Below are 22,121 nucleotides of genomic sequence, written 5' to 3'. Positions count from 1 at the left end.
GTGGCCTATGTGTGGCCTACACTAAGACAAGAATGCTTTTATCGTATGTTTTTTTTAAACTTGCAATAAAATATGGTGTGAATGCTTGTTGACATTTGCTTTGTATTTTATGTCTTAGTTTTTATAGCAGTCCATGAACAACGAGGTATCCAACTAGTTGCCGCGTTGTCCTTACCCTTCCATCCGACAGGTGGCAGCATAGACCACAACAGTGGCTAAGCCCTCAGTGTTTTGTAGATCTGTGGACCATCCCTATGCTTACCAGATCTAAAACACATTTCCTTTCCTGACGCAAGTGCCCGGCAAGGCTGCTGCACGCCTTTTTTAGTGGCTGCTATATAGCAAAACTGGATCTTAAAACTATTCAAAGTAAATTCACACATCACAGGATCGTTTTCATAAGGACGTAGGTGAGTTTGTCTTGACAAATATTGCGAACTTAGCACAGTTTTTGATGTAGCGCTCAGTATTTACCGACTGGACATGCGGGGAGGCCCGGTGCTCCCGTGGGTTGATGCTAGTATTAGCTTAGCACCAACGCAGCGCCACGTTAGAATTGCTGTTGCTAACAAACCAAATTTAATATAACAGAAATTGTCTCGCTTTCTAAATAGTCAGGGAGTGTGCATTAATATCAACTTTTGTCAGAAATGGTCTTAGTTTAGTTAGGTGTGACGTGTTATTGGTTATTCCCTAGCCATCTGTTAACCCTGAATGGCGTTAGCTAACAGTAGGTTGTTGCATTAGCATTCACACACATTTAGCTGTAGCTAACCGGTGTCTGAGCTACGCACCTCCGTTAGCTACACTGCTGCTCTTGATTCGGTGTTATTTAGTATGTAAATGTAGGTAAATTTACGCTGTTCTCAGAATGAGAAAGTGACCCAAACTCAAGTTCTGTTTAACCTATCATGGATAAAGTATCTGCCTGGTATCAGTGTAGCTGATTCTGTTTGTAACGAGTCTCAACTGACTAGCTTGACCAGTGACCTGTAGACTTGTCATGAAAATGCACACGTCCTGCACTGTTACTCCAACTAACATCTGAGGTACTTTAATGGTGTTTTCTGTTGTTGTTTTATGCTGATAATTGTTTGTTATTTAACTCTTTCCTATTGTTGTACCAATTGGAAGTTTATTGTGACCAAGTGATATTCAATAGCGAGTACTTAGAAAATCCTAAACCAGGCACTACTGTGTCAAATCTGTACATAATCTCAACGATGCAAGGGATCAAAAGCTTGTTCATGTAGTTGCACGGCAGCAAAACTTTGTCGAATTGTATTTAACAGGTATTTGTTGTGCATAAAACTGTTGTGTATGCATGAAACATCTTGTACTAATATACTGGCAAATTATTATTTTTAATAAAGCACCTTGACACAAAGTTCAAATCAAACCAAACTTGAGCACTCAAGTCTATCTATTCACAGTAAGCATAGATGACTAACAGTGAAAAACACATGTTAGATGATCACACTTAAACTTAGTTTCCCTCCTCATTTCTTAAGCAAAAACCTACACAAATAGAAATAACTAAGAATTACGTAAAGAGAGTGATTAAAAATATTTTCCAGTCTAAAAGATTGGTTAAAGCTTAAATTATGTGTCATGTAACGCTGAATCACAGGTGACTGGAATGTATTTTTATATCAAGATGTTGATGTGGAGCTGAGACAAAAATCCAGTTTAAATCAATCTGTATTGTTCTTGGCCATACTTTGGTTTGGCCGATTGTCCAATAAGCTGTCATTTTGTCCATTAGTATAACTGGTGTTACAGTTGCAAGTTTTTACTTTTCTCTTATTTACAGTAGGTAGGCAGATTGTCTGTCTGAATCATTTAATGTTAATACTTGTGCCAATGCTTATGTAGAAAATTAAGATTTAATGTGTAACTTTCTCTTCACAGATTCACAGCCCTTTTCAGAAATGTCTCGTTTCTTTGCCACCGGGTCTGACAGCGAGTCAGAGGAGTCCTCATCCGCCGATGAGATCACCCCTAAAGCACCCGGGACAACTTTCAAGCAGTCAGTACTGTTTATTTTAAGTCTTGCCATCACAGTGTCAACCGAGCTGTTTGAAGGAATCTCACTTTGTTTCTCCTCATGTTTTCACAGGTCATTGCTGCTTAGTGATGATGAGGAGGACACTAAGAGAGTGGTACGCAGTGCAAAGGACAAAAGGTTTGAGCCCCACCTTGGTTTTGGTGTTTTTTAAGCATCATACCAAAAAATCATGTTTTTAATTCATGTCATCTTAAATCTTAGGTTTGAGGAGCTGACCAATCTCATCAAGACAATCCGCAATGCTATGAAGATTCGTGACATGGCCAAATGTCTGGAGGAGTTTGAGCAGTTATGTCGAGCGTTCCTCAAAAGCAAGAATATAGTCGACAAAGAGGGTGTTCCACCTTTCTATATCCGGCTTCTGGCTGACCTAGAGGACTATCTCAACCAGGTTAGTAGTCATTTTCAACTTATTATAAAGGCATGTATCGCACAACTAGCAGTAAGCACTATGATACTTACTGTAATGTACCTTGCAGCTTTGGGAGGACAAAGAGGGCAAGAAGAAAATGAACAAAAACAATGCAAAGGCCCTGAGTACACTGCGTCAGAAGATCCGCAAGTACAACAGGGATTATGAAACAGAAATTGCTGCTTATAAGGAGGTAAACTTAATCAACAAAAAAATGTCATTTCTGTGTTTCAAGAAGAAAAGATGCTGGTTAATAGATGATCTAATGACTCCTCTGAAATGGGATACTGGTGGCATGTCACCTGTTGAATGTCCTGGGCAGCAGTAGTAATGTGCCTTTGGTTAGCTATAGGTCTGAATATTCTCCATTTCTCTGTTAGAACCCTCAGGACTCTGCAGATGAAGAGGAGGAAAAGGAGCCAGAAGAATCGGGTGAGTTTGAATTTATTACCTCCGCCAAGGAGGTTATGTTTTTGCCGGCGTTGGTCTGTCTGTCTGTGTGCAAGATAACTCAAAAAGTTTTGGACGGATTTGGATGAAAATTTCAAGAAATGTTGATACTGGCACAAGGAACAAATGATTAAATTTTGGGGGTGATCAGGGGAGGGCGACTGATCTACCTTGGCAGAGGTCTGCGCTCTCCGAGTGCTTTTCTAGTTTTAGTCTGCTTTCTCAATATATAGAATAGAATAAAGTACTTTTCATATTGTGTTCTCTAAAGAAAAGATGATGGAAAATGTCATTCTGGTTTCAATGTAGATTGACCCTGTTTATATGTAAAACGATTCATGAATTACATATGTTAAAAGTAGTATTTAAATGATTTGTTTCCATTGTTTCTTATGTCAGGGTCCTCTTCGGACAGTGATGAAGAAGCAGGAGAAGAAGGTGTGTCAGCAAAGGCCTTCTTAAAGAAGAAGCCTGAAGTAACCCCAGATGCCAGCAAGTTCCTCAAGTCTGCCAAGGGATCTGGGGTAAGAGTTGAACCTGCTACAAACCAACAGAGAACTGAAATGATAACTCCATGGGTCAGAAGACAGAATTAAATATTTGCCTAATTGATTGACGTGTAAAAGGATCGCTGAGCTAATGTGCTGGCTTTGTTCTTCCCAAACAGGATGAGTCCTCTTCCAGTGATGATGATGTTGATGATGAAGACTGGGGCTCAGACTCCGTAGACAGTGGCAGTGAGAGCTCCGATGATGGGGAGGGAAAGAGCGCTTCCCTGGCCGTAGTCTTCCTTAAGAAGTGAGCGTTCACCACAGCTTTGCTTTTTTCCATGCATAAAGTGTATACTGTGTCATTCACAGTATTTTGAACTATTTGTTTTAATGGAAGTTACTATTAGACAAAGATGAAATTGCTTGTCTTTGCAGTAATTAAAGCTATGATCATGTATGCTGTCAATTCTTAAGGACTCAGGGGCCAGAGAAGGCTGAGAAAAAGATTGCGAAAAAGAAGAAGCCCAAGAAGAAAGAACGACTTGAAGAGGAAGCAGAGGAGGAAGGAGGAGAGGAGGTTGAGGGAGGATGGGAAAAAGTCAAGGGAGGCGTTCCTCTGGTCAAGGTACAGACAATTTTATAATGGAAGAGGGTTTTAGATAATTATGCAGATGATGTTAGATAACATCATGGTGCTTATAAACACTTTAAAAGGTGACCTTTAAATAAAAACCATATACGAGGTAAATTAACAGTTATTTATACATTTTGTTTTGGTTTTTATTCATCAGGAGAAGCCCAAGATGTTTGCAAAGGGCACTGAGATCAACACAGCTGTGGTGGTGAAGAAGCTGAATGAGATCCTGCAAGCGAGAGGCAAAAAGGGAACTGACAGGTAACACTGCTGTATGCACGTGAGAACTTCATAGCTGAAGTATCGATAAATGAGCCTGTGTCCAATAGCTCTGTTCAGTGAATTTACACACAGCTTCTAGCCGTTTTTCTCTTTGTTCTCCATTATTTGTAAGTTTTTCCTTGAGTAATTATTATATAAAAAGTGTTCTGAGGAAAATTCTGTGTAAGTGTAATTTTTTTTTTTTTTTTACTTGTAGGAAATTCCCTAATGTTTTCTCCTCTTCTTGTTTGATTTCTTTCTGACAGAGCTGCCCAAATTGAACTCTTCCATGCCCTGGCTGCCATCGCAGCTGAGAATAACCTGGGTCAAGGTATCCTGGTTAAAATCAAGTTTAACATCATTGCCTCTTTGTACGACTACAACCCCAACTTGGCCGCCTTCATGAAGGTAGGAACCACTATAATTCTTGGTTTTACAGAAAAAAAAAATCAGGCCTAATATAATATTTGTATTCCTTTGTATAATTTTAGGCAGACATGTGGAAGAAGTGCCTGGACTGCATCAATGAGCTGCTGGACATCCTGTTTGAGAACAACAACATCTTCATTGGCGAGAACATTGCAGAGGATAGTGAGAACCTGGGCATCTCAGACCAGGTAATAGATCAAGGCTTTCTCTGAACCTTTTTGTATATTGTATATTCTCTTTTTCTACTGATAAGATTTTTTTGCTTACTCAGAATAAATATTAACTGCTTCATTGTGTGTTTTTCAGCCTTTCAGAGTGCGTGGATGCATGTTAACTCTGGTGGAGAGAATGGATGAAGAGTTTACCAAGATCATGCAGAATACCGATCCCCACTCACAAGGTTAGTTATGTCCTTTAACAGATTCAAACCCATGTTTATGAGTTAAACTTCAGTAGGTAATTTTGACATTAGAGAGAATAGAATGATACATTTGTCTACACAAGGTCCAAAATGGTAATTGTATCTAAACATTTATACAGTTTTGGATCTTTCTTCTGTATTTCCCACTGGGTCATTGCTTTGCTCTGTGCTTTTCTTCAGAATATGTTGACAATTTGAAAGATGAAGGCAGAGTTTGTGGCATCATTGACCGGCTGCTCAGCTACTTGGAGAACAAAGGCAGCACAGAGGAGATTTGCCGCATTTACCTGCGAAGAATCATGCACACCTACTACAAGTTTGACTACAAAGCCCACCGGCGTAGCCTGGGCCTCCAGGGAGAGTCCAAGGTAAGAAAACCACATGTGGTACATCTTCAGTGGAGGATGTTCATTGAAAATACTTTTCTTAATTTCTTTATGGACCAGGAAAATGTTACCATGTGCAAATCTGTCATCTGCTGAACAGCCTTCTGTGTTCCAGTTTATTAGTGAGTGTAATCTACTGAGTCTTGTCTGTCTGTCTGTGTAGTCTGAGCAGGACCAGGAGGAGAGTGAGGGTGAGGACAGTGCTGTGATCATGGACCGTCTCTGCAAATTCATTTACGCCAAGGATCGCACCGACCGTATTCGTACATGTGCAATCCTCTGCCACATCTACCACCACGCTCTGCATTCACGCTGGTACCAGGCCCGTGACCTGATGCTTATGAGCCACCTGCAGGACAACATCCAGCACGCCGATCCTCCTGTGCAGGTACGCAGGGAGACAACCTCACAAAATAATGTGTTTGTGACTTTTAAGCCGTGTTTAAAATGATGATCCCTTGTTTTCTCTTTTCCAGATTCTGTACAACAGAACCATGGTCCAACTTGGAATCTGTGCTTTCCGCCAGGGCATGATCAAAGATGCCCACAATGCCTTGCTGGACATTCAGTCCTCTGGCCGTGCCAAAGAGCTGCTGGGTCAGGGTTTGCTCATGAGGAACATGCAGGAGAGAAATGCTGAGCAGGAGAAGATCGAAAAGAGAAGACAAGTAAGTCACTGTCTGGCCATAAAAATATGTTCACTTATATTTACAAATCAGTTTAAATTAATAAAGAAGAGTTTAGGCCTTAAAATGTCTTCTAAATAAGATAAGTATAAATTGTGACCAATTAGGAAGCTTTGGTATAAATGTTTGATCTGATGGTTTTATAAATGACGTTTTTTAGCTCACCAGCCAAAAGGTCATGAGCAATTGTGAAAGCACTGTGTTCAGCGTCGTTTTTATCATTGTCATCTTCGTTAGCAATTCCTTCAAACATCTTCTCCGACAAAACTACTGATCGGATTCATTTCAAATTTTAAATGTACCGTAGCTTCTTTGAGATAATGTCTACAAAGTTTGTTCAGTTTTGAGAAATTAAGAATTAAGAATTTTTTGAAATATTCAAAAATTTACCTTTACCTGTATTAGGCCATATTTTGATGTCTTATGAAATGGAAATGGTTAGAGATATCTATATAGTTACTATAAAGCACTGTTAGGAAGTCATATATGGACTTTCATTTAGTTAGTTTAGTTGAGTTCTCCTCCAGTGAAAGTACCACCCACTTCTATTGGGAGATTGATCTCCTGCATCAACACCACAGGACTCTAACATAGCGGCAGAACCTGACAACCTTGCAAATTCAAGTTATTGATTGTTGATAGAACATGCTGGTGAGCTACAGGGCCATTGGTCCTGTTTTTAGCTGTATATGTGATAGATTTGTTAGAAAGGACACAATCGAGTAAAGAGCCAAAAACCACTAATGTAGATGCATGAATGTTCAACTCACCTCACGTCCCCATCTTTATCTGAGAACTCGATGTTTGTTCTAACGTGGCTTTAACGTCCTTTAAAGGTGCCATTCCACATGCACATCAACCTGGAGTTGCTGGAGTGTGTCTACCTGGTGTCGGCCATGCTGCTGGAAATCCCCTACATGGCTGCCCACGAGTTTGACGCCCGCCGCAGGATGATCAGCAAGCAGTTCCACCACCAGCTCAGGGTGGGAGAGAGGCAGCCCCTGCTCGGTACGAAACGTATCGCTCATAGAGCTCAAAATCCAGATCATGACTAAAGGGAAATGAGGGGGCAATTATAAATGTTCTGTTTGTCCCTCAGGACCCCCAGAGAGTATGAGAGAGCACGTAGTGGCTGCCAGTAAGGCCATGAAGATGGGAGACTGGCGTACCTGCCACTCATTCATCATTAATGAGAAAATGAACAGTAAGGTGTGGGACCTGTTCCCCGAGACACTGCGAGTACGCGAGATGCTCGTCAGGTTAGCAGACATGCTGTCATCTCCACTACAGATTGTGCTCATGCTTTGAAATCTCTAGTAATTTAGCCTTTTAAACCATTTTTCATGTATTTTTTCCCCCTTTACAGAAAGATCCAGGAGGAGTCACTGAGGACTTACCTCTTTACATACAGCAGTGTGTACGACTCTATCAGGTAAATGCAAGTTGTAACCCATAACTTTTAATTAACTGCTGTTATTTGTTCTGATCTCAGGCATCTTTATGGACAGTCTGCTTATTAATTCTGTGTGTGTCATGCAGCATGGAGACGTTGTCTGACATGTTTGAGTTGGAGATACCTACAGTGCACAGCATCATTAGCAAGATGATCATCAATGAGGAGCTGATGGTGAGGTTCTCCATTGTTGGAAGTTTATTCTAATGGATACAAAAGGAATAATGCACCCATGAAAGGTTGTTTTTTAACAGCACTTATTCCCTGTCTTCTTCCCTACAGGCCTCACTAGACCAGCCCACACAGACTGTGGTAATGCACCGCACAGAGCCCACATCCCTGCAGAACATGGCCCTGCAGCTGGCAGAGAAACTAGGAAGCCTGGTGGAGAACAACGAGCGTGTATTTGACCTTAAACAGGGCGTCTACGGCGGCTACTTCAACAGAGGTGAGTTCAGGACAAATACTTCTGCTACATCATACACGTCTTATGTGCATGACATGTTCACGTTTACCTCGTCTGTCAAAGGCCTACAACCGTCTCTCAGGCTGTGAACACAGTAAATGGTGGAATGATCTTGTTATTGTTCAGTCTTTTGGAAACAAATCCTAATAGGGTATGTTTTCTTTTGTATTACAGATCAGAAAGGCGGCTACCAACAGAAGCAAGGCTACCAGAGAGGTATGTAGATCCACACAAGTTTGCATCTTGGATATATTATACTCCTTAACTCATGATAACCTTTTTTAGGCCCGGTCCATATGAAGACAGTTTCAGTCATATCTGCAAAAGTTTTGTATCAGATAGGCCTTTCATCCACGATACCGGCGTTTTCAGTCACTGAAACTGGGTCCCAGAGTGGATAAATCTGAAAACGCTGATTTCGCGTCTTCGTCTGTACTACCAAACCGCAACTTTTCTAAACTGTTGATGTCATAGCCCCACCTCTCTAACCTTTCACCCCAGAAGCAAGATGCCATTTCACAACAATAACAAGGGTGGACTACAGAGTGGTGCTTGTGTTACAAAAGCTATTGAGCTTATTGGAAATATTAAATCAAAAATTTTGGGCTACTCTTTCATTACAATGGGCAACAAACGACCATAGGTAACAATATTCACTACATGCTCTTGGATCTACTGTGGAGAGGGGAAACCAGAGGGGCAACCAGGAGGAAATATTGGATCAGACCCGGTAGAACCAAGCAGGCTTTATGTGCACGCTGCACGTCATCTTCTGTTTTTTTTTGTTTGAGCATTACAACGCCACATACAGGCCTGGCATTTGTACTACATTGTTTTCAGTAGTTTCATGTGGATGCACATATTTCCTGAAATGACTTAGTGTTTATGGAGCACTTTTTTGAAAACAACAAAGAAAGATTGGATAGGAAAAGATGCAGTGTCCTGTGGACACGACCTAAGTCAGCAGGTTTCTGTGGTCTGGACTCACTGTTTATTGCTGAGTTTCTCTGCTTTTAATCAACAACTAAGGTGTAATCCGTTAAATGTTTACACTACAGGTTAAGATAAAGTGCTTACCTCCGTGAGATTGCATTCAGGAGGGCTTTCATGGGTTCTTCAGAATCTAATGAATATATAGCTGTTTCTACAATTACTTAGTTGAAAGCCTTTGTTATCATTAGTTCAATCCAAAATGGGGATGTGCAAGTTCAGTGAGATCAAGCAGAATATTTGATTTTTGGTTGAACATAATAATTTGAAGCTGGTTGATCCTTGAACAAGAAACACTTAAATAAGTTTAAAGCTCTTTTTTTTTTTTTTTTTAAATTATGATCACATGTTTCCATATGGGTAATGTTGTTCTCTGTATGTCTGCAGATCAGAAAGGAGGTTACCAGCAGAAACAGGGCGGCTACCAGAGAGGCGGCTACAGAAATCAAAACCAAAGCAACTACTGAGCTTCACAGAAATGGATTTCAGTCTTGCCACCTTGAACTAGTCTTCATTCCATAGCAACTGTTGAGGTTTCTGCGCCGGACACTTGGACACAGTACAGAATCTGACTGATCCCGAAGCAGCTGAAAGTCAACACAGCATGAGTCCTTTCACAAACAACTCCATATAGTGACATTACAATACTGGTATCTGCTTTGGATCAATGTAAAGAGTTTTTAAAGTTATTATTTCTAATATAGAACTGGGATAAAGGTGTTGCAGCTTGTCTGGCTCGTGGCTGTGCATAAAGGTGAAAAACATCAGATATTGTTACCAACAACCTATTCAACAAATAAACAGCGTGTTTCAACCTTATTTTTGTGCAGTCCTTTATTGATTTGCTCTGAAATGTAAAAAAAAGAAATCAAATCTTATCACCCTATGCCTGGTAGGCTGGTGGAAGTCTTGAAATGCTAGATTAAAAAAAGAAAAAGACATTCCTTTATTCCATTTTTATAATGAGTTTATACATGCATACATACATATATATATGTGTGTGTGTGTGTGTGTATATATATATATATATATATATATATGTGTGTGTGTGTGTATATGTATGTGTGTGTGTGTGATTAAATACTAATTCGGAACTATCCTGTAAAATGTTCTAATAAGATACTGTTGGTCAGATTACAGAAGACAGTGAGGGTCATCATCTAGAAATGGATCTTGCATAACCCCAACTTTATCATCTTTTATAAAATGTGGTCATATTTATTAGAACAGGAATGTAAACAGTGGGGCACATATGTTCAGAATACCCCCACATGGTGAAGCATAAATAGGTCAGGGCTGGTTGAGAGGCGTTTATCTTGGATAATGACTAACCAGCAACAACCACCAGGTTCAGTCACTGTGTCACCGGTTATGTTATTCTGTTAGAAATCAGCCATGGCCTTAGACTTCTGCTGACTGTGGAATAACTTATGTAAGTAGGTTAAAAGAATATGTTGAAAAGAATTCTATTTAAAATCAATTTTTGTACATCAAACATAAAGCATATAGCACTATTTCACTAACAGCCGTCTACATCCAAGGTCACATGCACACAGTAAGACTCATTTATCCAAACTACTCAATTTATATTAAGTCCTCAAAAATATATAAACTTGTATAAAGTGTATAGCTTCATAGATGAGCAAACATTTGTCTGGTATCTTGGACAAACACTACTCCATATTGTTTGCTGATACTACATCATGTCCTCATGTATTCCTGTCATATGTTCCTGTCATCATGTATGTCCATGTCCTTTTTGTTCTGTTTTATCCTTTGTCCCCGGGGTCCATCAGCTTCCTCCCTTCAGCCTCTGGCGGACTCTCCTTTGGAGCTCTTGTCTCAGTAGGTCCCTCTCCTTCCGGATTCCCTGCAGTACTGTGCGGTTCTCCTGAGCCCGACGCACCAGGTAGGGGAGTGTGTCGTCCACTGTGCCATATGGAACGGACTTGTACACAGCATAACCCTCTTTAGCTGGAGAATGAGAAGAAAAAATAGGTGATTAACCCATAAAGACCCAATTGATCTAAAATGTTTAATACCTGCTGATCCACTAATCCTATCAATACATGTAAATAATTGGTGTAAAATGCAGTTTGTCATCTTTTCATGATCATCAGATATGACCCATTTGGACATTCAGAGGCTCTGTAGTTACCATGGAAACACCGTCATCTTCCACAACATTGATTCGACAGGTAATACCCATGGAGTTTGATAAATGACAGTAGATGGAGACACTTAGCTTATGTTCAGTTATTGATATCTTTGCTGGAAAAGTCACTTTTTCTTCAGCTTTCTCTGTTTTTGATATAATAGCGCTCAACTTTAATCTGAGCTTTTGTGACCATCTACATGATCAGTGAATTAAATATCAGAAAATACCTGATTTTCACTGAAAAATGCCAAAAATATGGAGGATAATGTAATAGTAAAGGGTTATAAATCACTTAAAAACTGTTAAATAAAGAGAAAAATTCATTTGGAAATTGCCACAAAAGTAGTACTGGGCCTTTATGGGTTAAAATGTTAAATGCAGTTTTCCAGCTCAGTTCTATTAAGGTTTGTCTGGATTGTTTTTGTTCTTAGTTGTTTTGTCGCAACCTTATGGATGATATATTTGGGTGTTTTTTTTTTGTTTACTGTCAAATCAATTCACAGCATCTCCTCCTGATAATGGACGTCAGCTCACCCAGAGTGAGGGAGACGTGATCACACATGCCCAGCAGCTGTCCAAAACACACCGAGCCTCCATGTTTGTCTATCCCCAACTCCTCCATCCTGAAAAGAAAAGAATACCATTCAGTTCAGTTCAGTTTTATTTACATAACACTGTTCTTAAAACCTGATTATCTCAAGACTCCTCACAAATTCAACTACATGAAGAAACGAGCAGCAAATCCTCCAAGACCACGTCGACAATGGAGAAGTATGTACGTATATTTTTATAGAAGTGTATGTATGTGTGGGGTTAGTTTGGGGCAAGTGCTTTGCTGTATTTTGTAAATTGCTTTGGATTAAATAGAGGTCTTTAAAAAAAAAGAAAAAAACCTTGGACAAAACCATCCGCAGCCATCTGCCTCACCTTGGCTGGAGTTAAGGTCAGAGAAAAGAACAGTTTGTATAAAGAACAACAGAAGAGACACAGGACAACACAGGTGAGCGCTGGGCAGGATGGAGTCCAGAACCATCAGGAACAAACAAAACCAGAACCAAAGACAGCTGGAGAAAGGAAAAGGAAGAGAGAAGATAGAAAGTACTAGAAAGGGAAAAGACCAAGTTAGCACTCGTAATTTAGCAGCATAGTAGGCTCTACATTTAACAGCAAATTTATTACCCCCCTATGAAGTGTTTTGTTTGTTTGTTTTTTTTTAAGTGTTTAAACCTTTCATGCATAGTGGTCATTACAGTGGACAGTTATTCTACAGCTGTTCTCTTGTATATTCATGGATTTTATTGTTTTTGTTCTATATCAGCCAACACAGTGGACACCTACGCATCATCCCATACACTGACATTCGTACCATTACTGTAACTGTGCTGTTCTTGATGAACCTAATCTGCACTAATATGTTTGAGTGTAAATCAATTGCTTGTTATTGTTATTAGACTGTAGTTTTGTTTTGTTGTTTTGCATATTATCCATGAAGTGAGTAATAACTAATATTAGAGTATGTTAAAATGTGACAAACACCAGATTAACAGCATTCAAAAAAAATTTCATAGTTTTCACTCAGTATATCAGTAAAGACATGTTTCTTTGGTTCGAAAATTAAATGCATGATGTCCAGCTGAGCGGATATTTTTGCAACTCCATGAAAAATAGGTTCATAAAAAAAATGTTCAATCGTATTGTTTTTTTCATGCCTAAAGAGGAATAAAAACACTCAGGAAAAATAACTCGATTAGGGTCAAAACATGGTATTCAAAATCTCTCTGATGAGATATTTTAGAGACAATTTGACCCACATTTTTACTTTTAAATTCATTTTTACTTTGGTTGGACCATAAGGGATTATCCAAAACAAGGAGCTACTTTATATTGAAATACATGTTGGAATGGCAGTCAATTAAAGTTCGCTCTTTGACTGGACATTTCTGTGTTTTGACCCATTAAGGTTCTCATAATTCATGCATGAAAGGGTTAATGAGTGCTGTTAAAGCAAACACAACTTTTTCATAAATGCTAGTTTTGTTTTGGATGCTTACATTACTTTATTTTGCACACAGAAACAAAATTATTTCAAAAAACCAGCTGGGACAAAATTATTAGCCTCTGTAAGAACGGACCTTTTAATTGAACCATAGCACAAACCACTGTTTCGCTTTGGTCACTGATGTGCTTTTACTTTGTAAAGCTCAAAGCTTGTTAAATCAAGTTAAAATTGAGAGTTTTCCCCCAATTTACACACAGTATAAAAACTTCAAGAAGGGTTTGAGTTATTACTTGAGGAAGCATCATCAGAGACTAAAAGAATAACTAAAATACTAATATAAAATATATAAATGTTGTATCATTAGGTTATACATCCTCCTTGTGCCTTTCCCTTTCATGCACAAACTCTTACATGAAAATTGTTAGTAGGGGTTAAACATTCTGCGTTTGGTGAAAATGTATGTGAAATGTATGTGACTCAGATGAACCAGTTTTTGTATTAATGACACATTTAGTTTTGGTGTCTAACCTCTGGGCAGTTTGTCTAACTGATGCCTCATTGTGTGTAGCGACTATGATCTTGAAGCGGTCGGGGTTTTGGGAGATGGCTTCCAGCATGACGTTGAGTGAGCCGTTGTAACTGCACACACAGGATGAAAACATGGAGGTAAAATCACACTCACAGTTCATATCTGTTCCAGTCCTTGTGCTATATTTCACTTTATGTCATTTAAAATCGTGACGGTCTCTGCACCTGTCGTTGGTGTCCTCCCAGGATTTGTGGATGGGGTCAAGTCGACCCTCCTTCTCTGCCAGCTTCCTCTCTTTGTCCATGTAGGCCCCCCTCACCAGCTTGACCCCCAGACAGAAGCCCTCGCTTTTAGACAGACTCAAGGCCTCTAAGATAAGAGACCTGGACTCCTGAGAGGAAGAGAAAAAGAGTAAAACCACATTATTTCAATATTAGAGGAACATTTGTACAGATTAATAGAAAAATGGAGACAGTGTTTCCATGACTAAGAGAAGTTTAGGAACCCTTTGGGTGAATTTATCACCATTTCAGACCGCACTAATTCAGACCAAGGTTACAATAGTTTTGGATTTTTCATTATAGTTTGGTTTTATGTAGTTTTGACTTCTTTTTCCCTCTAATTCAGTTAGTTTTAGTTACTTTTTAGAGCAGGTTTGCTAGTTTTTATTAGTTTTCATTTGTTTGTAAATGCTTCGTTTTAGTTTAGTTTTATTTATTTTTTTATATATCTTTTCTCTTCTTCTCTGTCGTATTCACATAAATCCCAGACAGGACTCTGCTGCTTTCTCCCAACTTTAGTCTGCATGTTTTCACGAAGAGTGGGGGGGACAAGAAGACGACTCTAAATGACAAGTGACGAGAAGTGACGGACCATGAAGTGCCATATAGTGCCATTAGCTAAAATTGCTCGAGTGAAACCAATCCATTTCATATCAATCCAACACTGACCAAGACAAAAATAAAGGGAATTTTATCTATAATTTTTGCAGTTTTATAATATTTTAGTTAGTTTTGTAAGCGCACAATACAGTTTCAGTTAGTTATCTTTTTTTCTTTTAATTATAATTTTTATTTATTTCATTTAATAAAAATGTTTTTTCAATTCTAGTTTTCATCAGTTCATTAGTTTTCATTAACGATAATAACCTTGATTCAAACAGGTGGGATTCGAAGTCAAACATTTCAGTGTAATAAATTAATTACTTTTTATTTATTTATTTTTTTAACTATAAAATTCAACAGATAGGGTTTTCCCTGTACTGATGTATGAACTGACTGTAAATTCTAATTAGTAAAAAGTTCTGCAAGGGCACCTTTTCCCAAAATAAAAGAAACAAAAAAACATAAAAACAGCAATAGATAATAACATTATTATTATTAAAAATAATAAGAAGAAGAAGTAGGTAATGATGATTATGATGACTCAAATTAGTACCATAATTACTATTCCTACTATTACTACTACTACTAATAATAATAATTGTTATTATTATTATTATTATTATTATTATTATTATTATTATTACTATAATGGCTGTACCTTGAGGTAGCACTGATACGTGTTCCAAATCCAGGCACTATCTTTGTTAAATTTTTTCATCATCGCCATGGTTACCAGGGAGAGGGCAGGGTTCATGTAGGTGTACTCTGCGTCAACCAGCACTCGAACCTTGTTGACACTTGCCTTAAAAACACACAGAGATGAAAATTTAACACATCACAGTCCAACAGAAAAACATCAGAGTAACTAAAGAAATCATGTAATTTGTACCTCTCCAATTTTATTAAGTCTCTGCAAACCACAGAAGAAGTGTGCGCTGTCTTTTTCATCTAAACCAGGGAAGCTGATTGACTGAAAGGAACAGTTTCAAAAAAAGAAAAAAACTCAGTTAAATGCATAATGATGATTGGAGATACATTCATAAGAGGAATGTAGATGCACCTCTCCATCCATAGCTCTGATGAGTAGATCCAGATCATACGGTTGTTGTGCGATGAGAGTTGTGAGTTTCACCTGGAAACAAGCAGAACCGACTCAGTAAGAGAACAGCACCCACACTTTTCCACAGTAAATAGAAGACATGGGGATCAGAGAGATGTGAACCGCCTCATGTTAGATAAGAAAAGACATTCTGGAACAGCTGTGGACACATTGCACATTCAAAATGTGTATCTTATCTTTTTTTTCCCACTCATTTTGACACACATTGGGCTAAATCAAACAGTGTGTTGGTGTTCCCATTCACTAAACACAGAAAAATCACCAGTGTCCAAAAGATTTACAAAAAAACATAGAATTTACTGTATAATTACTGTGTAGATCTGTATTTTACATCTTTGTAAAACAACACACAATGAAAACATGTAGGAGACACTAGTAAACCAGAGCTCTTTAGCTTACACACAACTCAGGACTGAGCAGAGCCGTTATCTTCAGCTGCATCATGGGGTCTTTACTCCAGGCGTTACTGTGTGACATTCGCACACATTCCAACATGGACTCCATATTGTCATCATATCTCTTCTCTCTGGAGATGAAAGGCAATAACATGACCTGAGACCATAACCTGCTACACTCTGAAACATGCAAACATATCTTACAGGCCCAGTGTGGAAGATTTAGAAAGATTTAAGGGGATCTAATTAGAAAAATGGAATGTAGAATTTATTGTGTTTATCTGTTGTATCTCAGTGTAGGCGTCCTTTCCTTATTTGTCGGTTTTATCGCAGGTGGCATCCAATATTAAGGTGCATTAATATAACCAGCTTCATTTAAAGGGGTCATGTTTTGTTAAACCCACTTTTATTAGTCTTTGGTACATTTATTTGTGTATTTGGACCCTAATAGTTCCTAAAGTTTAAATTTCAACCCTCCAGGTGCTGCAAAGCTATCTTTATATTTATTTTGGCAAAATTCGAGTGGATTTCTACAACCTGTTTCAATTCCTTCTTAATTTGTTATGTTTTATATCTAGTTACATCATGACATTTGCTCATATAAGGTCAAGACTTCCGACAAACATTTCTCCGAGTACGACATAATTGTTTGTCAGCAGCAGTGGTTGTAGTCCATACTGAAAATATGTCCAAACTTTGAGCTGGTTACCTAAAATGTTCAGTTGTTGATTGTATTAATGAACATAAGTGGCTGAACGGGACCAAGCAGCACAATCAACAACTTGGAGGAGGTGGGGTCATTTGCATTTAAAGGGCCAGCACTCAAAATGACCTTTCTGGTGTCATTACTCAGAAATAGGGTTGGAGATGGACCTGTGGAGTTGAATTAATGAAGAATTCAGACCCAAGCATAGCATTTACAGTTTATGTAGACCACAGGGAAATGTTTTAAAATGCATAATTCCATTTAAAAAAAGCAAAATATCACTCCTTTAAGTGTCTAGTCACTTAACTCAAAAACTCCAAACACTGGTTATAATGAGGACTTTTCACATTTTAATGGCCACTGGACATCAGAAGGTAACAGCAAAGTAGTGCAACCCACAACTTCACCACTAGGTGTCACTAAATAATACACACTGACCCTTTAAAGCCACAGAAAAGGATCAAATCTGACTTCCAGATAAAACGTAGATAGACATCAAGTCTTAGATGTCATAGGTCGCAGTTTATTCTGATATTTTTGATGCTGAGGACATTTTAACATCAAATTCTCTATGTTTCTGGTGTTTTGGAAGGTTCACTTAAATATATACAGTATACATATAAAAAACATCTTACACACTGTTTGTGGTCAGCATCACATTATCAAGAGCAGTGTGCAGGATTTTTTTAATTCAACTTTCCTTTTTTGAAATAAAATCTAAAGAGAAAATGTGATCCATGTATGTAAATTTGAAACAAGGAAAGATCAGTAAAACTAGTGACAAATGTCATTCCTACTCATGTTAGAGGTAAACACAGGGTGAAAAGTCAGCTGACTCTGAACAAGCTTTGTGCAAAATCACAAAGATGAGGCCTACCCAGTGCCCTCCCCCAGGTCCTCCTCAATAGGAACAGCCAGCATCGGCCTCAGCCCCAACGAGCTCATCTTCTCCATGGACTGAGAGATCTCAGTCTCATTCTCTCCAGCCACAAACTGGGCGTATACAGTGGGTCTCAGCAGCAGAGAGAACCCCCTCCTCCCAAGGAGAGTACGCGCTATGGACATCAGCTGAAGGAGAAGGAGAAGGAGAAGGGATATAGAGGAGGACACAGCTCCATGAGGTCAAACAGAATCATTGTGTTTGTCATATCGTCTTCTTTGCTACTTTCCTTCTTTATGTTATTTTTTTGTATTTAGTATTTAGATGTACAGGTTTTGGTTTAAATGCAGCAGTAGGAAGGTTACTTCTGAAATGTAATATGTTGAGGTTTTTAGTTATATGTCCTGTAAATATAAGTATTTTAAGTAGTTTGTAATAAAAAGTAACTTACGCTGAAAAAAAACATCTTTTGAACTATCATGATAAAATCATTGAAAGTGGTTCCAAAAAATAAAATAAAAATCAACTGCATGTTTTATGATCTGCATATGTTACTCTCACATGATTTTTCATCTTCTTTTTACATGTTACATTTTTACTTTCCCTATATGATCTCAACAGAGATCTTTCATGTTATACTAGAAAAAAAAATCATTTTAATTGGATTAAATTTCTTAATGGTTAATTGAAATGGTTATTTTATTCATTCATTTTCTGAACTGCTTTATCCTCCAGAGGGTTGCGTGGCCCAGCTACCATCAGGCGAAGGTGGGGTTCACCCTGTATATATCACCAGTTCATCTCAGGGATGACACATACAGACAAACAACCATTCACCCTCACATTAATACTTATGGGTGATTTAGATAAACCAGTTAACCTATTCAGTGCATGCCTTTGGATGGTGGGAAAAAGCAGAGAGAACTCATGCAGACATGGGGAGACTATTATTTTATGTTCCTTCACAAGTTGCCTATTTTCACTACTTCCATTTCTGATTTTGCAAATCATAGACAGCAGTCATACCCACATCTATCTTGTGCCACCTACAAACACTGTTCACCCCTCAGAGAATAAAGTGAAGACAACAGAATATCTTAAACCACTTTTAATCCAAGGATGGATAACAAAATTCAAAACACTGAAAAATGCTTTGGTGGTCAACTTTAAAGCATTACAAACATACCACTGTGGACAACAGTCTATAGGTCTTGAACATGAATAACATCTAACAATGTACAAACAGACCAGTCTTTCAGTACCCTAACAATAAAACTGCACATCAAAATTACAGAGTACCATGCAAACACAGCTAATAGCACATGACATGATGCATTTGAAATACTGAGGAGACCAAATTTTTCTATGTAAACACAGAAATATCTGCCTTGACCGATCAAACACTCATGGTTATATAGTGTGTTGTTGAGCACTTGAACTTTCCTGGACAGTGATACCCTCCAGCCCCTTTTCAATTTTCTGAAGCACCTCAAAGGTATATTTAAGGTCACAATGGTAGTCGAGGTTCAATGTGTGAATCAAGGCAAACAACATGACCACAGCTAATGGGATATTGTCCTGCTCCTGCCTTCTATCACTATGCCCATGTCATCTGGTTTTGAGTTGCAGTCTGTTTTAAAACCTAAATGCCAACAGGTTGTCTCATTGGTTCTGACCGTAACCTTAGAAACACACATGGGCAAAAATCAGATTCAACATACCCCTGGACAATCCTCAAGAAATATTAGCAAAAACAATTACAGTACTTTATGAGACATTTACCTTTTCAGAGTAGCAGGTGGACTGTTGAATGGATTACCCGACTTCTGAAACTTGGCTTCATGTTTTGAGGAAGTGTGTAACTGTTGTGTGTCACGGTGACATGACATTTTACTAAAGAGCAAACATCCTCCAAAAATATATAAAAGTCAATTGACCAAATCATGTTTGCTCCTCAAACATAAAACAATCATGCAAAATGTAAAAGCTACATCCATGAAAATTCAACAACCACCTTCTTTTCAGTCTACTTTATTTGCAAAGTTTTTGATAACTTTTCTAAAAGATATTATAAATGAAGCTAAAAACAAACACATTCAAAAGATATACATTTTAACTCCTTAAAAAAAAAAAAAAAAAAAAAAAATATATATATATATATATATATATATATATATATATATATATATATATATATATATATATATATATATATACATATATATGTGTGTGTGTGTGTGTATAATTTTTTTTTTTTTTTGCAGTTTGGTTTTTATTTAAATTTTACTTTTTGTTAGTGTTTGCAAGTTTTTATTTTGAAGTTAAGTTTTTTGTTTCATCTTTAGTTTTCTGGTATATTGTGATAAGAGCCGGGATCCTTAAAAAATGGTAGATTGATCACATCAAATGTAAAAAGAAATCAGTGCAAAACGATTTTATTCTCTGAAATAAAGTGATGACATATCTCTATTTCTTTAATTTTAGTCTTTATTTAGTTTTTGTTCCTCTGAAATCTCCTGCTTTTAATTTTATTTAAGTAACTGACACTTTTTCACAGCTAGTTTTAGTTGTAGGTTTTGTTAATGGTAATAATGCTGGTATTTATGTAAGCTTTTTACCAAAAAGAATATATTTGGATGGAAATTTTTGTAAATTGTACAATATTACTATTTATCCTCACTAAATGTAACAGATTACAAGTACATTTACGTTATATTTTAACTCACTAACATGTACATACTTACAAAACTGTACACAACAATCACACAACAACACAGACTTTAAATACACAAATTCAGTGTCCATTGAGATATTAATCTCAGCCTGGCTCAACAACATTCCAACATTCAACATGGTCTGACTCACCAGGTAAACAGCGTATAATATAGATTCTTCCTGTCATGTCTATCTCTACATTGTGACTATCCAAGCAGCAACAAAAAGACTGTGTATTTGATTTTTTTTTTTAAATCTCACCTTTCCACAGTTGTTAACCAGCACAGGGAAGGAGCACAGACGGAAGATGCTGAGGGCACGAAGCAGCTCATTCAGACTCTTCACCTTGAAGGCTCTGGGATCCTCAAAGGCCAGGGTGGTGGACAGAAGGTCAGGCTGCTTGGAGGCCACCATCCTGGGGGTGGCCGAGCCCAAGAACCTCACTGACAACAGGTGAGTGAGTGTAGGACGAAAACGAGTGCTCAGCATGGTCCCAGTCTGAAGTGTGTGTCTGTTTGTGTTCTGACACTCTTCGAAGGTGGAACCTGAGTGATTCACAATGTTTGTGTAAATGTGGCTGTAATGTGTCAATTATCTGATCCCAGCAGTGGCATAACCAAGCTAAGAAGTAAATTAAAATATATGCATTTAACTGCCTATCTGCTCATAATCAACAATATTAAAATATGTTTCAGGAATTACAAAAGTTATAAATGTGAATAAGAATGAGCAGTTTGAGCAGAAACCTCTTACCTTCTGTTTCTTATGCCTCTCAGAACATCCCAGCAATGACACGCTGAGGAAGTGGGACTGTGGGTCTGCATGCAGATCACAGAAATTTATCATCTTTTGGCCTCCTCTGGTTAATAAGTTACTGCCTTGAAATTTTGAGTAAATACCAAGCTGACCCTTAGCATCAGCTAACATACTTTATGTTCTCTCAGTTTGCCATCAACTAAAACAGCTTTTGACATGTGTTTTTATCTCTTTCAAAGAAATAACTTTGGATTGTATTTGTCTATGAAAGTTCTATCAGAGTTAGACAAATAAAAGTTATTTGTGATTATTATTATTATTATTATCATAGTAGTGTTGCCTTTTTAAGTGAAATAAAGCAGCATTAACTGGCTAACAATGGCTGGGTTTATTTTAACATGTTGCAGTGACGAGTATTGACAGGGTTCCTTTTGAAATGCATTTCAAAACACATTACAGAAAGTATGTGCTTGAGTAATACGTAATGTTTCACATGCACATTGTTTGTCACCTGGTTTAAACCCAGTGTATTAAGTTGCAATCTGCACAGTGCACAGAAACATGCTGATTTGTCTGACAAGAAGAACGAGCACAATTTTTTTTCCTCAATCTTTTATTTCATCATCAACACTGAAAAATAATGAGCGAAGATGCACAGTTCCATCCTAAAACAAATTAATTTAGTTTTAGCTTTTTGAGTGTATTCTGATGCTTTGTAACTACTGCCCCTCTTCAAATAAAAATTGCACCAGTAAAAGGTTTTCAAACATTACAAGTATAGAAAACCTATAACATAAATAATTTTATAACGTAATGCTTTGTTTTACATCAG

The 22,121-nt window shown here is 37.8% G+C and overlaps 2 protein-coding genes across 2 annotated transcripts; one reads left to right on the top strand and one right to left on the bottom strand.

Moving 5' to 3' along the window:
- Positions 1-270: 270 nt before the first annotated feature.
- On the top strand, positions 271-9,966 carry eif3c (eukaryotic translation initiation factor 3, subunit C). Its single transcript, XM_030121654.1, has 23 exons — positions 271-410; positions 1,912-2,029; positions 2,120-2,185; positions 2,270-2,459; positions 2,548-2,673; positions 2,861-2,912; positions 3,330-3,454; positions 3,598-3,728; positions 3,896-4,046; positions 4,213-4,316; positions 4,583-4,724; positions 4,808-4,933; positions 5,052-5,145; positions 5,347-5,534; positions 5,716-5,940; positions 6,029-6,220; positions 7,075-7,246; positions 7,338-7,497; positions 7,605-7,670; positions 7,778-7,865; positions 7,974-8,139; positions 8,332-8,373; positions 9,535-9,966. The coding sequence occupies exons 2-23, from the start codon at positions 1,932-1,934 to the stop codon at positions 9,612-9,614; spliced, it is 2,784 nt and encodes a 927-aa protein (XP_029977514.1). The 5' UTR covers positions 271-410; positions 1,912-1,931; the 3' UTR covers positions 9,615-9,966.
- Positions 9,967-10,597: 631 nt separating this feature from the next.
- On the bottom strand, positions 10,598-21,022 carry prodh2 (proline dehydrogenase 2). The gene is made up of 10 exons (XM_030163172.1): positions 20,795-21,022; positions 17,816-18,006; positions 16,237-16,363; positions 15,778-15,849; positions 15,607-15,687; positions 15,376-15,519; positions 14,058-14,224; positions 13,833-13,943; positions 11,840-11,928; positions 10,598-11,121 (listed from the first exon to the last, which is right to left on the bottom strand). Exons 1-10 carry the CDS (start codon positions 21,020-21,022, stop codon positions 10,940-10,942), a joined length of 1,392 nt encoding a protein of 463 aa, XP_030019032.1. The 3' UTR covers positions 10,598-10,939.
- Between the last annotated feature and the right edge of the window lie 1,099 nt (positions 21,023-22,121).

This window comes from Sphaeramia orbicularis, chromosome 19 (genome assembly GCF_902148855.1).
Source record: "Sphaeramia orbicularis chromosome 19, fSphaOr1.1, whole genome shotgun sequence".
Classification (NCBI taxonomy): domain Eukaryota; kingdom Metazoa; phylum Chordata; class Actinopteri; order Kurtiformes; family Apogonidae; genus Sphaeramia; species Sphaeramia orbicularis.
Note: the sequence above shows the minus strand (reverse complement) of the source record. Positions and strands in the feature narration are given on the sequence as shown.

What these genes read in the sequence shown, in the direction of transcription:
- eif3c (XM_030121654.1), top strand. Translation starts at nt 1,932, where the DNA reads ATGTCTCGTTTCTTTGCCACCGGGTCTGACAGCGAGTCAGAGGAGTCC. An exon ending in CCCGGGACAACTTTCAAGCA is followed by an intron (nt 2,030 to 2,119) that starts GTCAGTACTGTT and finishes ATGTTTTCACAG; the next exon opens with GTCATTGCTGCTTAGTGATG. An exon ending in AGATCGAAAAGAGAAGACAA is followed by an intron (nt 6,221 to 7,074) that starts GTAAGTCACTGT and finishes CGTCCTTTAAAG; the next exon opens with GTGCCATTCCACATGCACAT.
- prodh2 (XM_030163172.1), bottom strand. Translation starts at nt 21,022, where the DNA reads ATGCTGAGCACTCGTTTTCGTCCTACACTCACTCACCTGTTGTCAGTG. An exon ending in TGGTTAACAACTGTGGAAAG is followed by an intron (nt 18,007 to 20,794) that starts GTGAGATTTAAA and finishes CTTCTCCTTCAG; the next exon opens with CTGATGTCCATAGCGCGTAC. An exon ending in CGTATCAGTGCTACCTCAAG is followed by an intron (nt 14,225 to 15,375) that starts GTACAGCCATTA and finishes TCTTCCTCTCAG; the next exon opens with GAGTCCAGGTCTCTTATCTT.